Source organism: Leptopilina heterotoma, unplaced genomic scaffold (genome assembly GCF_015476425.1).
Source record: "Leptopilina heterotoma isolate Lh14 unplaced genomic scaffold, ASM1547642v1 Lhet_135, whole genome shotgun sequence".
Taxonomy (NCBI): domain Eukaryota; kingdom Metazoa; phylum Arthropoda; class Insecta; order Hymenoptera; family Figitidae; genus Leptopilina; species Leptopilina heterotoma.
The window spans coordinates 2,566,582-2,591,661 of record NW_025110854.1 but is presented as its reverse complement, the minus strand read 5'-3'; the positions used below and the strand labels follow the sequence as shown (position 1 = coordinate 2,591,661).

Here is a 25,080-nt window from a genome sequence, read left to right as displayed (position 1 = left end):
TTTTCCCTTGTTTATTTCATTTCTCAGCTTTATATAAATATCTTTCTTCTAATTTCATGGAATCTCCTGTAATAAATCTATGTATAAAATACTTATATTGCTTTTTAACCCTCCTACGGTTTATAATTAAATTGCAGAAATCGGTACCAAAATGGTTCAATTTACCCTGCATAGAAAATTTTATATCTCAACAGGCTTTAATAGTTTTTGGGGTCGCTAATTACGAATCCAGTGTCCATTTTTGAAAACTCAAAATGGCAAATCCAATATGGCGGACCTTGTTCAAAATCTTTTTATTTTTAAACAAAAAATTTTTTTTAATGACCACCATAGGGTAAATGTGTGTATTACCGTGGTTTGAAATCTAATTGACTTAGTCAATAGATTGTGAACAAACCTCACAAGATATTTGTATAATTTTTTTTTAAATTGATCTTTGACTTTATTTGATATATTAATTAAAAAAATTGAGAATGTCGTAGAGCGTATATTTTATTAAATAATAAATATTTTTAAAAGTAATGCAAGTGCAGGTATTATACCGTGGTGCTCAAAGCTTCAGGATCGAAATACCGTGGATGATCTAGTTACCGTGTGCCTTATATCGCGAAGATTTTAACTTGTATAGAAGTCGCAAACGGTTGAATGAAATTAAGCAAAATTGAAACAATGGTTTATTAATTTAACAATAAATATTCTTATATTTTAGCAGATACTAATAATAATCACAGAATTCGTTATAAATCTATTAATAACTTTATTTAGTACCAAATAACATTTAATTAAATATTTTTTATGAAAATAGTAATTATTACTAAAATAACAATAGTATTTGGTCTAAACCATTTTGAAATTATTTTTTAATTCCTGCAGTTCTCCATTAACTTGAAAAGCACGATTTGTCACTTTACTTATTATTTGTAATGATAATGACGACCCACGGTATTTGACGCACAAGTTCAAAACGTTATCCAATTACCGTGTTGAAAAAATAAACATACATTGAATCATAATTTACCACAAAGTTTTGACTTTAAGAATACATTAATTAATCGAATAAATACAATAATTAACAAGTATAAAAGTATTAATAATAAAAAAAGCGATTTATATAAAACTGTATTTTTGCATTAAAATGAGCAATTTATCAAACTTTCCTCACCTACTAGATTTAGAATTTTTTAAAACGAGAAATATAAGTTAAACAACTATAATGTTTTATTTATTAAACACGTACAATATGAAAGTAACTATTTGAATTTTTTGGATTAACAAATTGGGTCATAAAAGACAAAATTTACCAAAAATAGCGAAACAACGGTAACTCATGCACCCACGGTAATACCCACATTTACCCTATTGGATCCGCCATTTTGAATTTTGAAAATCTGATGCCAGATTCGTAATCAGCGACCCCGAAAACCCCTCGAGTAATGATTTCACAGGCACACAAAAAAAAGTCAAAATCCAGAGGTCACACCCCCTATCCTCATGTTTTTGGGGTCGCTGAAACCGAATATGACCATGAAAAATTTTTTTAATCGCCCATTTTCCCGCTACCACCTCCTTACACCTGCTCCCGGGGGTTGGAATTTCAGTTTAAAAAGAAGTCGAGTAGGGTGTCTATTCCTATGTTTTTTGGGTCGCTGAAACCAAAAAAGACTACCAAAAACAAATTCTTTTCTCCCTTAACCCCCTTAACACCCCCATAGTGGGGGTTGAAATTCGAATTTTCACGAAAAGTCGAGTGCGGTGTCTAAACCTACGTTTTTTGGGTCGCTGAAACCAAAAAAGACTACCAAAAACAAATTCTTCCCTCTCTTAATCCCCTACAACCCCCTTTTGGTGGCGCTAGCATGGTGCCACTCTTGCATTCCATTGCGCTGTAGTACTTGAAACACTTTTGTAGTCTACCCAGTAATAAGGGGTGAATTAAAGACCAGAGTCTGAATTCATTAACTATTTTACTTTTATGTCCACTATTTTGGATCCGCTATTTTGAATTATTAAAATCTGACTTCATATATTCGTATAATAATCAGCGACCCTGAAAACCCTTGAATATATAGTTTTATTAAAATTCACCCCAGTAGCACGTAATGTTCTAGTGACATTGACAACATTGAGGCAATATTGGTAATGTTAAAGCAATGTTCTCAATATTGCTGTAATATTACGTGCTACTGAGACATTAATTATTTTACTTTCATGGCCGCCATATTGGATTCGCCATTTTTAATTTTAAAAATTTGACTCCACATTCGTAATCAGCTACTCCAAAAACAGTGAATGTCATACTTGACTACTTTAAATTTTTTATTTTTTGAGAATTATGAATTTTGGCCAAAAATTAGAACAATGATGTATTTCATGTTTATATATTTATTTATATAATTCTATTATATATTTAAATATTACTTTTCGTTTATTTAAATTAACGATCAAAGAAATTTAAGGAAAAAGAGAAATACTAAAACTATTGTACACTGGAGCTTCACTTATTTTCAGTCTCACTTATTTGAAGTCGCACTTATTTTTACAATTTCCAGTCTCACTTATTTTCAGTTTAAAGGTTCTCCGTGCGTTCTCATTGGTTGATGTTAAAGAATATGCACCAATCAAATCAGCTCAAATATTACGTTTCAGAGTGAAAATAAGTGCGACTCTGCCTTTCAGTTTGTTTGGACTTGCTCTCTAAATTTGAATCTCAGCGAAAAGTAGCTGATTCACCAGCCCAGAGTATGCAGCTGATGAAATAGCGTATATACACTGATGAAACAGCGTATATGCACTAATTTTCCAGCGTATATACGCTGTTTCATCAGCTGCATACTCTGGGCTGGTGAATCAGCGACTTTTCGCTGATTCAAATTTAGAGAGTGGTGAAAATAAGTGAAGCTCCAGTGTATATTAAAATATAGAACAATTTCTGTTTCATTAATGGAATAATAATTGCAATGATGATTTCTGTTTGTTTTAGGCTCAGGAAAGTAAAAATGGACCAGCGAAAATTAATGGATAATGCCAACACCATAACCGATATGGCCAAGGTAAAGAATGAAAACTGCTTGCACACGTGGAATTTCAAAGCAGGGTAAAAATTCCTGAAGTGGGCAACGGATTTTCCAAGGTTTGCAATTTCTATAATAAACTTTATAAAAAAAAAGTACTAATAGAGGGACAAACAGACACCAAGTTTTATATGAAAATATTCATTTGTTTATTTTTTATAAACAATTTAATTTTAATGTAAAATTTTTTTTAAACATTTATATCTCAGAACTGGATTATCGAATTTTAATGAAAATTTTTGGACACAATTAATGAAGATTTGAGCTTTTTAAGAAAATTTATTTCAATGTTGAAAAAAATTATTTATTGTAAAAAATAATTGTTAATAATAAACGAATGAATAATTAATTGTGTTCTGGACCTTTTTCGTAAAAATATTTTTCAAAACCTTAAACTATATAAATCAAGGATTAAATTAGTAGAATTATTTTACCACATTATTCTTTATATTAGTGACAATAATATATAAAAATAATTTTTTTATTCAGGTATTTTTAAGAAATGTAATTTATTTTCAATTAAATAAATTTCACTTTGTTGGTGTTTAACTAGTATTTTTGTTTTAATTTTCGACTAAATTTGTAAGTAAATAAAAAATTTTTTTGTTAAATAAGTAAAAAGTTCACAGTAAAAAAATGTTCTTTAGATTAAAATTTTTGTTATGGATTTTTATTGAAACTGGTAAAATTTCGTCTAAAGCAGAGAATTCAAATTTCCTTGTGTTAGATTAATAAAACAAATTATACAATATTTTTTGAACAAAAAGTTAAAATTGAAAACTTTCCAAGTGTAAAATATTGTCTTCTGAGTAATAAACAGTTTTTTTTCTTCAAATTATCGCTGATGATATTAAAAAAATAAATCTAACACAAGCAAATTTGAAATCTTTGCTTTAGACGAAATTTTACCAGTTTCAATAAAATTCCATAACAAAAATTTAAATTTAAATTTTTACTTTTACTTTTATCAAAAAAATTTTTTATTTACTTACAAATTTAGTCGAAAATTAAAACAAAAATACTAGTTAAACACCAACAAAGTGAAATTTGTTTAATTGAAAGTATATTACATTTCTTAAAAATACCTGAATAAAAAAATTATTTTTACATATTATTGTCACTAATATAAACAATAATGTGGTAAAATAATTCTACTAATAATCTTAAATTTTAGATACTTATTCTGTATTTCAGTTTTTAAGAATAGTTGGTGTTCGTGGTGAGTGTGCAATGAACTTATGGAGCTCCACGTCAAGCCGCGACGCATGGAACAACGCGACCGCGCTCACAAAAAAATGCACAGTTAATAAACTATTTCGATCTACCAACTTTTTCTTTCAGTTATTTAATCCTTGATTTATATAGTTTACGGTTCTGAAAAAAATTTTTACGAAAAAGGTCCAGAACACAATTAATTATTCATTTGTTTATTATTAACAATTATTTTTTACAACACTGAGAGAAATGGATAGTCAGATTTTGATGTTAAAAAGATGATGTTACACGATACTATCATTATGCTACTGCCAACCATCACAGATGCTAAAAAAATATAGTTATGCTACCCCGTCCCAAGTGCGAAAACCAACGCGGCCCAACACTGGCCCAGTATTGGCAAAGCTGGCATCGAGACTTGGCAGACAATATTGGCCCGACTTTGCGCCGACTCTTGTGGTGTTAACCGCGGTTGGACGTCGGCAGCCAGATCTCGGCAGACATTACTGTCCCAATATTGGCACCAAATCTCGGCAGACATTAATGGCCCATTATTGGCAGCCAGATCTCAGCAGACATTAATGGCCCAATATTGGCTGCCATTACTCCCCCAGTGTTGACAAAAGTAGAAAAAAATAAAAATAATTTTTTTTTTATTTAATTAACTAATTAATTTATAACATTTATACGGCTTATTTCCCTAATTAACTTACAAATATTTGAAAAATTCTTACCTCTCGCGGGGATCGATACCTGAACCTGACGCTCCACAGCCTAACACTCTGACCACTCTGCTACTCTGACTTGAAGTCGAGGAAGCAAAAGGGTTCTTATAAGCTACACTACACTGGCCAATACTGTGCCATTATTCGGCCGAGCTACGTCCCAATATTGGCAATTATAATTTGCCATCATAGATACAAAATGATAGACATTAATGTGCCATTCTTGGGCCAAGCTACATCCCAATTCTGGCAATTATATTTTGCCATCAAAGATACAAAATGTTTGCCATTAAAGTGCCAACAATGAGCCATTAATGGACCGATCTTCGTCACATCACTGGCAATTGAATTTTGCCATTAAAGATTGATCAACTTTGCCGTGAATGTGCCGTTATTGGGACAAGCTACGCCCCAATACTGTCAATTATAATTTGCCATGAAAGATACAAATTTTTTGCCATTAAAGTGCCAATAATGAGCCGATCTTCGTCACAACACTGGCAGTTGTCTTTTACCATTAAAGATTGATCAACTTTGTCGTGAATGTGTCATTATTGGGCCAAGCAACGCCCCAATTCTGGCAATTATATTTTGCCATTAAAGATACAAAATTTTTGCCATTAAAGTGCCATTAATGTGCCTTTAATGGGCCAATCTTTGTCACATCATTGGCGATTGAATTTAAAAAAATTTTAATATCATAATTCATGGTATATTTTTAATATTTAATTATTATCTGAAAATTTGACTAGAATCCATTTTGAAATCAATTTTTACTACAAAATTCTACGAGAATTTAATTATTTAAATGCAAAAATAAATAATTTATTGAATAACTAAATGTTTCTTAAAATTGAATTATGAGAATTAAATTTTAAAAAACATTCATTTATTCAATAAATTTTCTTAAGGAAATAATTTGCATCATTTCTATTTCTTAATTACAATTGCTTTAAGAAAAATTCAAAGATTTTTAAAAAATGAAGGAAAAAAATGTTTATAAATTCTATTTGTCAATTGCAAATATTAATTGAAAGTGAAATTGAAAATTTCTTAATTTTTAGATAATAAAGGAAAAATTTTACTCAAAAAAAGGTTTCTGTAACATTTATTTACGAATTTCTTTAATTGTAAAATTATATGAAAAACATTAATAACTTCTTTTTTAAATTAATACTTAATTAAACTTTTTCAAAAAAATTAATTCTTTAAAATTGACAGTTAAAAATATAGAAAATTCAAAGTTTCAAATATTTTAATTTGAATCCTTTTCAAGCTTATTCAATTATTTAAATACAAAATAAATAATTTATTGAATACCTGAATGTTTCTTAAATTTCAATTCTTATAAAAAATTATACCAAATTAAAATGGCATTAATGTGCCTTTAATGGACCGATCTTCGTCACATCACTGGCAATTGAATTTTCCTATTAAAGATTGATCAACTTTGACAATAACGTGCCGTTATTGGGCCAAGCTACGCCCCAATACTGGCAATTATAATTTGCCATCAAAGATACAAAATGTTTGCCATTAAAGTGCCACTAATGTGCCATTAATAGGCCGATCTTCGTGACATCACTGGCAATTGAATTTTGCCATTAAAGATTGATCAACTTTGCCAATATTATGCCGTTACTGAGCCAAGCTACTCCCCAATACTGGTAATTATAATTTGCCATGAACGATACAAATTTTTTGCCATTAAAGTGCCAATAATGAGCCATTACTGGGCCGATGGTCGGCACATCACTGGCAATTGTCTTTTGACATTAAACATTGATAAACTTTGCCATGAATGTGCCGTTATTGGGCCGAGAGCTGGCCCAGTCTTAAAAAATTTGAAATTCTGACCATCGGCACCATCATTGGCCCAGTAATGGGACGTTTTGGTTACCAATAATGGCCCAGTAACTACTGCCAATTCTCGGCAGACATTACTGCACCAATGATGGGCCGTTTTTGCAGTCTTGGCATTTCGCACTTGGGGTCCCAGTAAAAAAAAAAGTATTCAGAATAGAGAAAAAGTATTGGTGGAGACGTTCGGTGAATGCGTTTTCGCGACAAAACCGTATTGGTGGGTCACGGTGAATACATTTCGCTTACCGTGAATACTTTTTTTAAAAACTTTCGATTTAAAGATTCCTAAGCAAAGTTGAGAATATTTATAAAGAGCGTAAGTGACCTGAAGTATAAAAATGACTATTGCGAGAAGGAAATAAGAAATTTAAAAAAAACGAAAAATTAAATGTGACAAACAGATTGTCAAATGTTGATCAATTACCATATGCTTTTCTGTGCCTACAACGTATGATGATTAAAAGGAACTTTGACGTTACCGGCGGAACTTACTGTTTCACATACATTTACTTGGATTTCTCAAGTTTCTGTCGGTATCGTCAATGTTCCTTTTCATCATCATACGCTGTAGGTTTGTCACATTTAATTTTTCGTTTTTTCTCAAAATTTCTTATTTCCTTCTCGCAATCGTCATTTTTATACTTCAGATCACTTACGCTCTTTATAAATATTCTCAACTTTGCTTAGGAATCTTTAAATCGAGAGTTTAAAAAAAAAGTATTCACGGTAAGCGAAATGTATTCACCGTGACCCACCAATACGGTTTTGTCGCGAAAACGCATTCACCGAACGTCTCCACCAATACTTTTTCTCTATTCTGAATACTTTTTTTTTTACTGGGGTACTACCAAGATGTTACTCCTGATGATATTGATGGTAACGGTGACTATCTAGATAGCTGTCTGTATACGTAGCATTAAAGATGGTCACCCTAACCACAATTATGTTACCCACTACTATAAATTTCTCTCCGTGAATAAATAATTTTTTTCAACATTGAAATAATTTTTCTTAAAAAGTTCAAATCTTCATTAATTGTGTCCAAAAATTTTCATTAAAATTCGATAATCCAGTTCTGAGATATAAATGTTTAAAAAAATTTTACATTAAAATTAAATTGTTTATAAAAAATAAATAAATGAATATTTTCATATAAAACTTGGTGACGGTTTGCCCCTCTATTAGTACTTTTTTTTATAAAGTTTATTATAGAAATTGCAAACCTTGGAAAATCCGTTGCCCACACTAAAAAGAGGGAGTTAAATTTTAACTCCCCAGGGGATTCTATAAAAGTCGCCCCCATTGGGGAGTTAATGCCAGGGGAGTTAAATAAAGAGAGTTAAAACTTCACACCCAAATGCTAACTCCCCAAGGGAAAAACAACTCGCGCGGGTGTTGAATGAAGGGAGTTAGAAATTAACTCTCTTTTGGAGTTAATTTTTAACTCGAAAAATTTCACTCCCAACTCCTGAGTCCGTTAACTCCCTAAATTTTTTACAGTGCACTTCAGGAATTCTTACCCAGCAATGATTTGTCGGTTGTATCGCTTTTGAACTACAAGACCAACAAAGGCTTTTGTAATTTTTACACGAAATTGAGTGACATCTTTCCCATAATATACATTTACGTTCTGAAACTTACAAATTTTAAATATTATCTATTAATATTTTTTCATTTATTTTTCTTCTTATCCATTTAAATATTTTCAAATTTAGTATACTGGAGAATTGAAAAATAATGTAAATTCAACTATTCTTAGTTATAAGAATTAATCATTTTAATACACGCAAAATAATAGGTATTTTCTAGTAAAATACAAATTAAAAGTTGTAACTTCGATAACGACATTAATTTTATTATTTTTATTTATTTTATTGTTTGTTTTATTTAATTATTAATATAATTTTCATTTTATTATTTTTTTCTATTTTATTTAATTACATACACGGAGAAAAAGGAATTGTTAAATCTACTAATTAATTGTTAATATAGAACTAGCAAATTTAATTTGTTGTTGAAACAGTTTTTTTGTTCTCCTAACAAATCAAAATTGTTGTGATAACAATTAATTTGTTTGTAGAACAAAAAAAATTGTTGCAACAACAAATCAGATTTGCTATATTAACAATTATTTAGTAGATTTAACAATTCCTTTTTCTCCGTGTATCGTAATCATATCTCTCATTATTATTTTATTAATTTGTTGTTTTTATTTAATAACTGAAAAGACACTTTTTTATTTTATTTTTATCTCCTTTTATTATAACACCTGCTTTATAAATCACTGGTTTTACCAACATTCACATGTTTTTCTAATTTTTCCCATTCGCTCGTTGGTGTTTTTTTCTTTAATGAAATTTTTAATAGATATTTGAATTTCCCTCTGGATAATAAACTATTCAATGCATCACTTGAACATAAATTGCAGTATTTGTATATACGTATATTCTTTTTGGAGATTCATTTCAGATTCGAGGATTATTTGAATTTTTCAAGAGAAAAATTGAGCGGCCGTATCGTAGAAGGGCACGTAAATTTTTCTCGAGCGAAATCTAAGTCCCCTAAACACTCAAAATTCAACTTCTGAATTTAAATATTTTAAATACACATCCTTATAGAAAATTGCATTCCGCATCTTTTTTTCTTATGAAATTTTTTTCTATCTATTACCGTTTTCGAAATATTTTGGAAAAACTGTTTTTTTGAAAACTGTAAATTTAATGACATTTTTCACTTCAACTCGCGATATTTCAGACAATTTTAAAAATTTTTCAATGAAACAAAAAAGAAAATACGTCTTAAGGTATTCTACGAATGATAAAAAAAGAAAAAAGTGGTTTTCTTTATAAACAAAATTGTTATTAATTTTTTTCTTTATTAATGTAAAAATCACGAACTACAATCTTCACGGCTCTCGTTTAACGGGCGAATTTTAAGTAACAGAGAACTTCCAGTGAGAAAGTTGTTCATTATGATCCAAAAAAGTTTTCTGGAAAATAATAAGGTTAATAATTAATTAGTGTCGAAATGGTAAATGTTTAAAGTTGCTTAGCTAGCGACCAAACGCATAGCACGCGTCACTCGCCATAGTTGCTTGGGAGTGTTGTTTCATAGGTTATGGCCAGTGGTGCGTGCTATGAGTTTGGTCGCTAGCAACTTTAAACATTTACCATTTCGACACTAATTAATTATTAACCTTATTATTTTCCAGAAAACTTTTTTGGATCATAATGAACAATTTTCTCACTGAAAGTTCTCTGTTACTCAAAATTCGCCCGTTAAACAAGAGCCGTGAAGATTGTAGTTCTTGATTTTTACATTAATAAAGAAAAAAATTAATAACAATTTTGTTTATAAAGAAAACCACTTTTTTCTTTTCTTATCATTCGTAGAATACCTTAAGACGTATTTTCTTTTTTGTTTCATTGAAAAATTTTTAAAATTGTTTGAAATATCGCGAGTTGAAGTGAAAAATGTCATTAAGGTATTTGTCGCGTAAATTCGTTTTCGACAGAATTTTTTTAAATTTCACATAATTATTCTTTGGATATTTATCTACAAAATAAGGCCTATTAAAATAAAATTGACCGTCTGTAAGTCTCAAAAAATGAAATCAAAGTTTCGATTTTTAACATGTACGGTATAGGAAAACCATATGAAAACCACAGATTTTTAATTTTTGCACTTATACTAATCGACAGATTTTTTAGAAAAACTAAAGTTTTATTTATTGAACCAAAATGAACTTTTATAAAAAAAATGAAAATTTTTCACCGTCTTGTTTAAAAGATATTTAACATCAAACTTGAAAAATTATTTTAACATTTACTGTAAATGACAGGTGAATTTGTAAACGTGGCAATAGCGCTTGTTAAATACTACAGCTTGTCTGCTACTTTTGGCGCGAAATTTTAAAGACGGCCATACGCCAAACTTGCGACGTTGCCACGATCGTTTTTGCATGCGAGAGGTTATGAATATACTTTGAGAACATCTGTGTGTCAAACTGTACGTCGGCAAAAGTTTTTCGGAAACTCGCATTCATAATCGTTTCATAAGTACAGTCAACGGATACAAACTTTTGACAGTGACCAGTCGCGCGACAAATACCTTAAATTTACAGTTTTCAAAAAAAAAACAGTTTTTCCAAAATATTTCGAAAACGGTAATAGATAGAAAAAAATTTCATAAGAAAAAAAGATGCGGAATGCAATTTTCTATAAGGATGTGTATTTAAAATATTTAAATTCAGAAGTTGAATTTTGAGTGTTTAGGGGACTTAGATTTCGCTCGAGAAAAATTTACGTGCCCTTCTACGATCCGGCCGCTCAATTACATCCTTCTCTGATTCAACGGCTGATTCTTTTACACTAAGAAGGAGTTTACACCGTAAGCCTTAAATATAAGCCTCCGCGCGCATAAACGGATATACCTCCAGGAGCATATATTTGCGCCTGCGCGAACACGTGGTCAAGGCAAACTCTTTCACAACACAGCTGCAGGCAAACACTTTGCGCAGACGCAAGTATATCCTCATGGAGGCATATCCGTTTATGCTCGCGGAGGCTTATATTTAAGGCTTACGGTGTAAACTCCTTCTAAGAAAACTGGAGAGTCAAATTCAGAGGTTCAAAAAGTGTATGTTTCCTTTGCTTATGAAGAGAGTTAAATAGTCCTTCTAAAATAAATTTTGAATTGATAATGGAAATCTACTTGTATATTCTCTCCCATTATATCTGAGGGTTAAAAGTTGCGCAGAAAATGTGTACGATCTGATGCGCGCGAAATTATTTTTCTGACATTTTATAAAATGTCAGAAATACATATATGTATTTAATTTAGGGGTTAGGTTGCCATTTATTCATTTCGCGCCGAATAAGGAAGGGATTTCTCAAGATGGTTTTTGTCCCTCTGTTATAAACTCATTTTCCCTCCAAGAGAAATAGCACGAATATCTGTCAATGGTGTATTTGTGACGCGCTATTAAGAAAGGTACCTATAAGAAGCAAACGAATTATAGGTTGTGTTCGAGTTAGATTTATCTTGATTAAAAGTTCATTTTCAATAATTTAAATTGAGGGTTCACGTGCAATAAGGGGATACGCATGGAAGTGAAAGTCCCCGCGTATAACGATTCTGTGGCTGCGCGAGAGGACAACGAATAGCCTGCGCGTCCCCTTATTACACGTGAACCCTCAATTTAAAACCAATATTCATTGAATATTTTGAATATAGTGAAGACTTGAAGACCAACAATTTTTAATTAATAATTGATTCTCTTTCCGTATTTTTACTTACAAAATTTAAAACATAACCTCAAATTTTTTGCTTCTCAGGTACATTTCTTGGGAGCGCGTCACATTTGACCATTTAGATTGTTATCCAATAGCTAACTCTCAAATATCAACGATTTGTCCCTTCAGATGTTTAGTCCAATACTCCAGTTTTCTCAGTGTTGCAAAGAATTTTCTTCTATTTTTTTTGGCATGGTCATCAGTGAAATTAGTTCTCAAAAATTTTACTTATTTTGCAATTATTTGTCTACTAGTTTCATTTATTTTTATTTTATCAAATTATTAATTAATTAATGTATTTGTTAATATTAATTGATTAATTAATTAATTTATACATTTGTTCATTAACTTATTTATTAATTTATTTTTTATCTTCTGTTGAAACATCTATGTAACGCTTTAGAGACGACTTTTTATATGTTTTGTTTCTATAATAACTATATATATTTAAAAGAAAAATAATTTTACTGATTACAGTACCTCCCCTAAATGAATAAATATGGCTTACAAACATTTATAATAACGAAAATAGCAAAAAGAACCAGATAATTTAAAGTAAAAAAATTTAAAAAACAAAATTTCAGAAATTTACAATGGAACCTTTCTAATCGAAGAGTATAATAACTGTTCGATTAAATTGAAGTTCGACTGTATTTTTTAAACAACGTTCAAATTTCTAAAATACTAGAATGAAATGAGATTTTTATTTGATAAAATTTAAAGCACATGCGCCTTTGTGGTTTTGTAAAACATTTGAATACGACGAATTAATTTCTAATTTAATCAAGACAAGTTTCTAATTTAATATTTTTTGGTTATAAGTGTGTGTGCATGTCTCTCTCTGCGCAGGTACAAAATAATGTACACGAGTTAGTCTCCGATATGAGTACGCGTCAAACTACACTCGAGGAACGTTTAGTCAACCTCGAAGAGAAATTGACTGAGCTGCAGGAACAGGTGGAATTGCTACCGGAAGCTCTCACACGATGTTTAGCACAACACACCGAACGACTGGAACAGAGACGAAACTTTCTGCATCCGGATACAGCTGTGGCACTTATTACACCCGGAAGCGGTGGCGGTGCCGTCAATAGTTTAGGTACTTTTATTAATTCATTACAAAATTTATTCATACATCATTTCAATAATTTACAATTATTATTTTTTTACATAAACAGATAAATACAGTATTTATTTGTTAAATTTTTAAAAATTAGTTGATTGTACCAAAACATTAATTATCATAGCATTTTTTTAAATCTTTATGAATAAAATCAGACTTATGTCAGTACACAGTACAATAACATAGCCCACATAGCACAATAGTATGAGGTAAGGTTATGTTGAATACTAATCGTAAGGCACATAAGGTTACACGATATTGCTGTGGTAGACCTAAGGTGAACTAAAAACTTCCGCCATGGAGGTGAGGTTACATGTTAGGGTGTGGTGACTATATATGATAAGGCCATGGTAACCTTACACGTTAAGGTTGAGGTAACGTTACATGTTAAGGTTGAGGTAAGGTTACATGTTAAGGTTGAGGTAACGTTACATGTTAAGGTTGAGGTAAGGTTACATGTCAAGGCTGAGGTAAGGTAATTATTAAGTTGTAAGGTTGAGGTACCCAGATAACAAAATGCGCGTTGTGTGCTACTAATATCATCTGCACGCGTGCCGATTTATCCGCACTATGCGCGTTCACTGGACCACTCAGATGCGTCATCATATGCGATCCATAACTGTCGCATATTGTGATGGGCACATGCGTGACGGTATAATGCGAATAAATTATATTTATACTTCAGCCTTATTTGAATTAAATAAAAAGAAAAGATTATTGACATTAGTAATTTTTTTTAAATTAAAATGTTATTTATAAAAACGATTTTAATTTAATATTTCAGTACAATTTTGGAATTGAAATTGTTAAAAACTTCCAAATTCTTTTTTTGAGGTTATATCTAATACAACAAAAATATATATGTACTTTAAACAAATTAAATTTAACTTTCTTATTTTGCTGCAGTACTAAAAATTAAATCCACAATAATTCCTCACAATAATATCGCAATAAAAAACAATAAAAAATGAAATCACAATAAAAACTTATTTTGATAACACACCACAAACAATGCTGTCGCCATTATAAAATGTGTGATTGCCGATACGGGTGGTTGTGCATCATTAATTGCGTGCGTATTAAGTGCAGTTCACTGCACACGCATTCACAGCATTCGCACTGTGGATGGTAAAATGCGTATGGATTGACTCTTCTAGCGAGTCGCACTTGTGAACGGAACATGCTTATCATTTTGTATCACAGGCGCTTACGAAATGCAGTTCACAACACTCGCATTATTACCAGCGTCACAGACGATAGTAAGATGCGTATATGAACCGACTCATCTGGTAAGTCGCAGTTAGTGCAAGAAACATGCGTTTAAATGCGACGCACGATTGTTATCTGGGTAAGGTTGTGATAAGTTTACCAGTTAAAGAAAATATTGAAAAAATAATTAATAAATAAATATTCAATTAAAATGTTAAGTTTGTTGCTCTTCTCTATTTTGGAAACCTGACATGAAGCAGAAAATTTTGAAAACAAATTTAGGGGGACTGGGATTCGAACCCGAGATCGACGCGCATAAACCTATCATTCTAACTAACTGAGCTAAGTAGAGAACTGGCAGAAGGAAAATTAATGTTGCCTTTAAGGTGAACCAAGAAGATGATTAACTCCTTAAAGGCAACATTAATTTTCCTTCTGCCAGTTCTCTACTTAGCTCAGTTAGTCAGAATGATAGGTTTATGCGCGCCGATCCCGGGTTCGAATCCCAGTCCCCCCAAATTTGTTTTCAAAATTTTCTGCTTCATGTCAGGTTTCCAAAATAGAGAAGAGCAACAAACTTAACATTTTAATTGAATATTTATTTATTAATTATTTTTTCAATATTTTCTTTAACTGGTAAACTTATCACAACCTTACCTCAACCTTACAACTTAATAATTACCTTACCTCAGCCTTGACATGTAACCTTACCTCAACCTTAACATGTAACGTTACCTCAACCTTAACATGTAACCTTACCTCAACCTTAACATGTAACCTTACCTCAACCTTAACGTGTAAGGTTACCATGGCCTTATCATATATAGTCACCACACCCTAACATGTAACCTTACCTCCATGGCGGAAGTTTTTAGTTCACCTCAGATCTACCACAGCAATATCGTGTAACCTTATGAGCCTTGCGATTAGTACTCAACATAACCTTACCTCATACTATTGTGCTATGTGGGAGCATAACAAATATTGTAATTATTAAATAGAAATTATCCCAATTTTTTTTATTTATTTTTTAAAAGATCAGAATTTTCTTAAAAATTGTCATTAAAAAATAAAAAATTATGCAAATCTTTTCACCTTTTTTTAATACTATTTAACATTTTGTTAAACAATTTTCGAATTTTTTAAGAAATAAATAAAAAAAATGTATATTTTCGATTTGTGAGATAAAATATTTTAACGAAACTTTCATGGTTTGTACTTTATTTCAAAACTTAGCTTAACCCTCCGTCACACACATGGGAAAAAATTACGACTTTACACACGTTTAGAGGGAATCCCTCACCACATTGTAAAATAAGCAACATTACAACATAAACAAAGGAATCAACAAAAATTTAGTTTTAACACAAACTTACAAATATGTAGTAAATTATTCTAAATTATAAAATTAATAAAATTAATTTTCGGTCTCAAAAATAAAAATTAATTACACGAATGCACATCTTCGAAGGAATTCCACTTGACATGTAAAAATAACCTTTAAAGTGCTATGCCGGTCTGACAGACCGCTATTAAAATTTTCTTTGCTTGTAACTTTTTTTCAAAGTATAATAAGAACTTGAACTTTTTAGTAGCTTCATATTTTATGAAAATCTGTTAGGAGACAACTTTTTCAAAAATTTTTATTCGTTAAATTTTGTAATATAAATAAATATTTGAAGTATAGCGGTCTGTGAGACCGGGGTTAGCTTTAAGTGAAAGTATATTCCAGTATATTCCCATGAGTGACGTCTGCGCAACTTGACGCGCAGGGCGCAGCTAGTTCTACTGACAGTTCTCATAGACTGCATTTATAAAATAAATAAATGCATAATACAGAAATGACTTTTTTTGTTAAAAAGTAAAAAATATTTGTAATAGTTGTCTTTTAAAAATTATAAATGACTAAAAAACTGTCAAAAGGGAATAGCGGTCTGACAGACCGGGGTTAGCACTGAGCGTGATTTTTCAACACTTAGCACTTTAAAGGATAATGTAACATTAACAAATAAGCAAAAAAATCATTAAACAATTCATTTTAATTATATTTATAATATAATTTTGTCATTAACCAACAGTGGAACAAAAAATGTTTTGAAAACTTGATTTTTTTATTTAACATAACCTCACTTTTTCGAGTTTTTTCTGGCTTTGAAGCTTTATAATTAAATATTAATTATGTTTAAACTAAATGTTTTTTTAGAAATGTGTTGAGGAGTAAATTGTCGAAAGGTATAGAAACTGATTTTATTTTGCGATGAGGAAAACAAAAGTTATTTAAAATAAAAAATACTGAAACCGTAGAGGGAATCCCTCCCTGAGTGTGTGACGGAGGGTTAACAAAGCAATAAAAATAAATTAATAAACATTTTTTGGAATTATTAAAAAATAAATAATACTATACTTTTCTTATGAATTTACTAGAAAAGAAAAATTTTAAAGTAGAAAAGAGTTAAGAAAAGACTGAAAAAATGTTTTTTTGTATTTATTTAGTTATGTTTTTTTATAGAAAATTGTAAATTATGTTATTAGTTTTTTTTTGTTGACAAAAATTGCCTTTTATTGGTCGTCTTTCGTAATCCTTTTTCTTTCACAGTTTTACCACTTTTTCTCGATGTTTTCTTTATATCTTCAATTTTTTTAGTCTAATTTTTTTTATATGGTTGCACATAAATTATGTTTTGCCACAAATAAATAGAAAAAGCAACCATAAAATGAAGCCGCGCGCGACTTTTATTTGCGTCATATTTTTCTGTGAAAAGCAAAAGTGTTATTCAAATAAGCAATGAACATGCGGCTCTTCGCTAAGTGAAACATATTTTCCTCAATTTTGTTTTATTTTTTTTCCGTCGCCTTTTCACTGAAGCCAAAGAGATGAGTTTTGTATCTCCTGATGTTCTCGCAATGGTAAAGCTTTTTTGGAAATTGTAAATGCAAAAAAAAATTAGCAAAAATTACTAAAAAAGACATTTTTTTTCCTTTTTAGTTCTAGAGAAACTTGAAAACTTGTGCAAAAGTGTCTCGTAGCATAAAAAAAGAAGAAATACTTCCAACTTGTTTGTTGTAAAGCCGCAAACAAGTCTTTTTCAAAAGATATATATACTGGGTTTATCTTTGAGAGCAAGAAAAAAAAACTTGTGCGGATTTTTTACCCTTCACGAAGGGAGAGATGTGATTGTTAGGCGGCATCTTCTTTTCCCGCTATAGAATTATATTTTTTTTGCCTTGCGAGATTTACTTTCAAAACTTTTTAATCGTCCTAACTTCAATCTACTTTTTCCGACTTGAGAAAAGTGCCACTTTCAGCATCTCTTCTCCAACGACTTTTAATTTGCTTACGCTATGAAAATAAACTTATTACTCAAACTTCATTAACCGTCATATATTGTAAACTTTAAATATTTACTTTTCTTTCTTAAAGAAAATTTATTACTTTTCTTCATTCTACGCTATAAAAAAGAACCTTGTATTCAATTTTTTCCTTATTTTACATTTTTTAAGTTTTTTTTTGTCTTTTTAGGGTTCTGTACACCGTTTAATTAGAAGAAAAAAGTAAAAATAATTTTTAGTAAATTTTTACTTATTTCAAGTGTAAATTTTTTTATTTTGTTTCCAAAATAATCAGAGTAACTCCGGGGGAGATGGCCATATGGGAGAGATAGCCAGTTCAAATATTATACAGAATTTGTAAAGAAATGTCACTTCACCTACAGAACAGATTTTAACTTAAATCAAAATCGCAAACTTGTTAATAAAATAAATGTAATTAATGTAATTTAAAATTTAAAAACATTAACCGATATCAATACCAACTTCATACAAAAGTTAAACAATATTCAACAAAAAAAATTAATTATAAATTTTGTTGAAAATCAAAAATATAATTTTGGCTTAAAAATTCGGATTTATTATTTATATTTCATTTTTATAGTGAAAATTAGTTGTATTTATATTAAAAAGAAGCTACAAAAAGTGTCATGTCACATCAATTTGCCAAAAAATTAAAAAATTTGCATTTTTTCAATTTTTTGAATTTTGTGAAAAAAGCTATAACTTTTGTTCAGCTTAATATTTTTCAGTCGAATATGGCTAGGATTTTAAGTTAGACTAATACCTAAGAGTCTGTAAAGTTTCCTTTTAATCGGTCAAGTAGTCTTTGTGTTTATCCCTGACATACATACATACATAATTTTTTTTATTGTCATTTTTGGAATTCTTATTACTCGAATAGAAAAACTAAACATGAATTTTCAAATTCTATGCAATGTAAAGACAAAAGTCTGATCTTATTTATAAAGATTTATTAATTAATATACCTAATTAATTTAATAAAATTTAATTTAAAATTTATTCTTGTAAAAGCACAAAAGATTTTACACTCTATTTCGAAAAAATTACCATTGTAAAATTAAATTTTTGAAGAAATTGAAAATGAAAAATAAGAAAAGAATAAAAAATTCAGTTGGTGATAAATGAGATTGCTGTGAATGAAATTAGAATTTCATTGAAGCGGATAAGAAAAGCATTTTTCTTATAAAACCCATTTCCTTTTGACTTTGATAATACCTGTGACTTTATCTCAATGTTAAAATAAAAAGAAAGAGAAGCATTATTTCTATCGCGATTGCTTTTATCAGCACAATTAAATTTTTATCAATCTTCTCGAAGGTGTGTAACACACCATTTATTAGAGGACATTGAAATCGAATATTTCACGATTGAAAATCGAATCCAATGTACATCGAGTGTAAAACTATTTTCCGCTTGTTCAGTCCAATTTTTGATTGATGTCAACTCAACGAATTGTAAATTTTTATATCCAACGGGCAATATATCATTGAATATTCACTCCATTCTCAATCGCAAAATCATCATTTTCAATGACAAATCAATTTCACTTTGATTTTACTTTCGAAACAAAAAAAATATCATTATTTTTTATTTAGATTTATATTTTTTTATCATTGTTTTTTAATTGTTTCTTTATGCACTAGCAAATGTTACGCGCTCCAGATCGCGAAACGTACTATAGGGGTCATTCATATACCACGTGGACAATTTTTTGTCAATTTTTGACCCCCCTCCCCCTAACTCTCCACGTGGACATTTTTTGATGAGAAATTAATATTTTTGGTAGAATATGAAAATTTATAACTATAAAAAATCATCTTTAGCAGAATAAAAATAAAGAATCGAAAATGTCGTTTTTTGTTTAATGTTGTTACAAAAATTTTATTTTGCATTTCTCTGATCTTTCAATGATTTCTTAATTCAATTATTTAGAACTTGAGTAATTTTGTTAAATAATTTAAGGTCATGTTATTCAGTGGTCGCACGTGCTCCATGTATACTTTACATGAGAACATCTCTTTATATGAGAACACGTGACCACTGAATAACATGACCTTAAATAATTCTTATTTGTTTTTCCATTAAAAGAATTTTAATTTTAAACCATCTAAAAAATTTAATATTTTTAAATAATTACAACATAACCCTTCTGAAATTCAATTACCGTAAGTGAGGCTAAATTCGCTCATGTAGGGTAAATTCGCTCAACCGATGTCTATTTTTTAAAATTCGATTAACATACTTTTTAGACAGAAATATTTAAGATTTACAATTGTTTTGGTTAATATAAATGGTAAACTTTAATTTAAAATTTATTTGCAGCAAATTCATTGGTAACTTTCAGTAGAAATTATATTTAAAACACAAGTGAATAATTTTCATATTGAACAAGTAGTATGAAAAAGTAGGAAATAAAGCTTTACTTCAAAATTTTTAAGTTGAATACTTCTGAACATTACATTTCCTGTATCTCCAACATGATATTCATAAAGCACAAAAATTAAAGCAATAAACAGATTCTGCAAAAAATCAATTAAAAAAAAAAAATTCAAATTTGTTGTGTAAATTCGCTCAGGAAATAAGTCTACAAAAAAGATGTTTGGGCCTGGATATTTTAAGTATGTTAATTACTTTAATTTATAATTCGATTTTTTGAAATAATAGTACTCTTATAACTGAAAATTAAACGATTTAAAACGGTTTAAGCACTAAACTGTCAAACTTAACCTTGTTTTTTTATGGTTATGAGTACGTTTGATTGAATGATTGAATCTAATTACTTATTGATAAAACAATATTAAATATTTATTCCAATAACTTTGAATATTGTTCTTAATTTTTTTCTTTATTAATTCTAAAGAATATTTAGTTTCATTTTTGCAGATTATAATATATTTTGCCAGAATAATAATGGTGAGCGAATTTACCCATCATTTAAAGGTAAATTCGCTCACAAAAAAACGGCTTATAAATAATTTTCTGCAACATATTTCAATTTCTTTATGCAGTAATATGAAAGATAAAGGGTTAAAGATTATATATTTTCAGTGCCAATGTTTATTTTCATCGTTTCCCGAAGTTATTTAAAAAAGAATTGAAAAATTGAGCGAATTTAGCCTCACTTACGGTATTTTCTAAAATTTTTAATTAAACTTCATCTCTAAATCTGTTTTTTTAAAATAATTTTCCGAAAGTTCTTCGAGAATTTAATTATTCAAATACAAAAATTCAATTTTTTATATTAATTGCAACTGTAACTATCCTTTTTTAAAATTATTAAGGTATAATATTTTCAAAAAATTATAAAAAGAAATTACTTTTTTAAAAATATTTTTAAATAATTTTTGAAAAATAATAGTTTTTTATTTTTTATATTACCTACAATTAAAAAATTTCCAAGCAATTAAAATTTGGTAAAATCTTTTACAAATGATTGAATTTTTGAAAAATTGAAAAATATACAAGGAAATGATAAATATTTGAAAAATTTTAATTAAAAATTTTATACATGATATAGTAATAAATATATAGTAATAAAATTTTTAAAAAATTATTTTCAATTATTATATTTTACAAAATTTTAATTATTCTACAATTTTTTAAGTATGTACGTATATTTTTAAAATTTAATTATCGTAAAAAATTATTTAAAAATATAATTTTAAAGATTTGTCTATAGTTATTTTTAACACTATAAAAATTGAAATAAGTAGCATTTTATGCAAAAAATGTGGTATTTTGTTGCAATGTTTTTAAGATAAGTCAAAAGAGTCGCAATTTTTAAAAATGAGTCGAAAAAATTTGCATTTTTTGAAAATAGTCGAATAAGTCATAGTATCCGAGGCCTAGTACTACCTATTAAAAATAATTTTTTTGATTACAAATCTTTTTAAAATGAAATAAAACAGCGGTGCAAAATTTGAAAGTAGGATAAACAAAATATAAGGGATTTTTTACTGGGTCCACGTAGACATTTGCTTTGATCCCCTCTCCCCCCATCGTGGACAATCTTGGATTTTTGACAAACTCACTCTCCTCCCTTAAACTGTCCACGTGGTATATGAACGACCCCCTACCCAAATTACACAAACTTTTTCTAAATATTGATATTAACATTAACTTCGAGTTCATTACAAATAATTAAAGAAATGTACTCTATTCTCAAATATTATAAAATAGAAAAATAAAAGATTATCATATTTATTTTTTCTTCAACTCAAATTGTTTAGTAATGGATTGAATTGAAATAATTAAAAAAAATGTCTGATTTTTAATAAATGTTTTGATTTTTTGCCCACAGGTATTGGAATGTCGGGAAGTATCGCCTCGTCTCATCATCCGCTGACGAGTCTTTCGAATTCGCCTCTACTGCCACACTCGAGGAGTGTACCAAATGCACCAAGTGCAATATCACTTCATCCATGGCCAGCGAGTCCGGTCTTGCCGCCGGTCTCGAGTCGAACTCCACACCTCGTGCCGGAAACTGGTACCGGAAGACATTACAGCATTCCAGCGTACTCAACACCAACGACAACACAAACACAATCGGCAACGAGGCTCGCATTTTCACAAACAGGCATGGGAGGTCTTGGGAACAGTCAAGGCTCTGACACGTCGCGTAGCTGAGCCACAAGTTTGCAGCCGCAGCATTCATATTAAAAAACCAGGGCCTTCTTCTTGTCGTACCAACAAATTATTTTCTATGCCGTTCTCACTCATCAAGTCGTCGAATTACGCTTCGTAAAAACCATTCTTCATTTTCATCATATAATATATAAATAACTGAATACAACTCAATATTTATATAAATATATTTGCCAAAAATATATTTATAAACATATTTGTTTGTTAATAAATCGAAGCCGCGTTCGAGTGCAAAACGTTGCAGCCTTATTCATTCATCGTCGATATTAAATATTCAATCTTCAACCGCAACAAATCCTTGGGACCAGGACTGGACATTTATTCGAATTTTTATTCGCGAGGATATTCATTTTTTAGAAAAATCATCATCTTCTCCTTCTTCTTCTTCTTCTTCTTCTTCTTCTTCTTGTTCTTCTTCTTTGTTATCTGTTGTATATTTATGTAAATGACTTGTAAAGAGATTGAAAATATATTTATTAGACAGTTTTTTGGGATTAAGATTAATTTTAACAATGGTTTTTCACGTCGATAAAAATTTCTTTGTTTTTAACTCTATTTAACTTGATTTACAAATTTAATTACTTCAACAGAAATTCATTATTTTAAATCTTCTCTGGAAATTTTAGTCCAAATTGAAACAAAAGAAAATACCTTTCACAAAAGAATTCTCTTTTTTTAAAAATAGTTTAAAAAAATAGGTACATAAATTATTTTCAATGGGAAATAATAAAATTTATCGAAACTGAATGAATTGATAAATTGTTTAAATGAAAATTCTCAACTACAATTTTTTCTATATTCTTTCATTTAGAAATGACATTTGATTGAAAAGTATTCAATTGAAATTGACAATTGAAAAATTGTCTTATTTTTATTTAGAAGTGAATTTTTAGATTTTAATGCAATTTTTTTTTCATTAAATTCTAAACTATATGAAAATATGGGAAAATGCATTTTTCAAAGAAATTTTTATCATCGTGTTGCACTGAAATGTTATTTGCACAAATTTAAACCCAAAAGAAATAATTAAAAATTTTGTCTAAGTATTGAAAAATATTCTGAATAAGTGTCCATCCTCGTTTTGGAACTTCAATTTTCACAATTTAAAAAATATTTCTTACCTGTACATTATAAATATGCTCTAAACTAGAACGAGCTTAAAATTAGAGATTAGTAATTTTTTCATTAAATCACAATTTTTTAATGCCATTTAGAATAGAAATTAAATTAAATGATCTAAGACAGTCTTTGCTAAAAATTGCAGTTTCATCAAAGGATTTAAAAAACTTATTTATTTTTGTAATTTATTCAATTTATTTCTAATCTTATAACTTCTAAATCATTTTTTAACAAAATAAATTGTTTATCAGCAATTTATTAAATAAAAAATCTCTTTTCTATCATTTTTAATTATCTTAATATCGTATTCTGAATAATTTATTAAAACAATTTTAAGAATTAATAATAAACCATAGATTTTTTAGAATTAATATTTTCCTATTTATTTCAACAAAATATAACTTCCTTTCGGCAAAGACTGTCGAGAAAGTCAACTTTAAAAATTAAAAACTTTCAAATTGAAAATAAAATAAAAATAATTTTTTTTCAAAGTGAAAATTAATGTGACTAAATAAAAGAAAGGCAAAAATTTCTGAAATAAACTTTTAATGAAATAATGATAGAATTATCGACAGATTTGATATAAGGATTGTCAGGGATTTACATCAAATTCTCAACGTTTCGAATTAAGGCTCGAATTGAAAAAAAAATCGGTAGTCGAAAGTATAATATTCGGTTTTTTTTTATTTGTTTTAATATTCTTTACAGTTTTTCAAAATATCTATGAAAATTTCATTAAGAGAGAAAATTCTCTGAAAATTAAATATGAAAACTTTTGCGCCCTTCAAAAGAATTCAAGAGATTATAGACAATCGAAATCGTTTGACGGTTTTTTTCCTCCTCCGCTGATATATTCCACAAAGAATTTCCCTCTAAACCGAATTTACTCTCTCGAGTCCCGTTAACCTTCTTTATTACCGGTTCTATTTCCAATTTATCAAAAGCTCATTTTCTCCAATGGACTCTGGTGAAAAAAGGACAGACAATTGCATTTCAATTCATTTTAAGAAATTCGATCTTGAAATTTGATTTTTTTCGTGCTATTTATTTATTTTATTTTCTATTTATGTTTTATTTATTTATTTATTTACAGCTAAACAATTATTATTTATTTAATTATTTTTAAATTATCTTTTAGTACTTTTTTAAAAATATTTTTAAATGATTTTCTTTCAAATAAATTTGTTTAAATTTTTTTTTTAATAGAGAAATGATTTTTTGATAAATTGGGAAAAAATGACTTTTATAAGAAAAAACGCCAAAAAAATATTCTCAACGCACTTGTCGTCCTGTTGATGCAACGAATAGAAAAAAAAGAAAGTACTGTTTTCTCATATAATATTTATAATATAATTATGTAGTCAACGTGTAGAATTCAATCCGCAGGCGAAAAAAAAATTTTTTATTTGAATGATTCAAGGGCGTGTGAAGATTATTTTTAATGAAGTTATTCGACGGTCTATCGT

The 25,080-nt window shown here is 29.0% G+C and overlaps 1 protein-coding gene across 4 annotated transcripts in view; it reads left to right on the top strand.

Moving 5' to 3' along the window:
- Window positions 1-22,981, top strand: part of LOC122497695 (small conductance calcium-activated potassium channel protein) — a 659,102-nt gene extending 636,121 nt beyond the window's left edge. For 3 of the 4 annotated variants that reach the window (XM_043604958.1, XM_043604961.1, XM_043604960.1), the window contains 3 exons: window positions 2,981-3,050; window positions 12,991-13,267; window positions 22,152-22,981. In XM_043604958.1, coding sequence (XP_043460893.1) covers window positions 2,981-3,050; window positions 12,991-13,267; window positions 22,152-22,477 — 673 coding nt within the window. In that variant the 3' untranslated portion in view covers window positions 22,478-22,981. The remainder of the gene's footprint in view (window positions 1-2,980; window positions 3,051-12,990; window positions 13,268-22,151) is intronic. The other variant, XM_043604959.1, reaches the window with a different exon arrangement.
- Window positions 22,982-25,080: the final 2,099 nt, after the last annotated feature.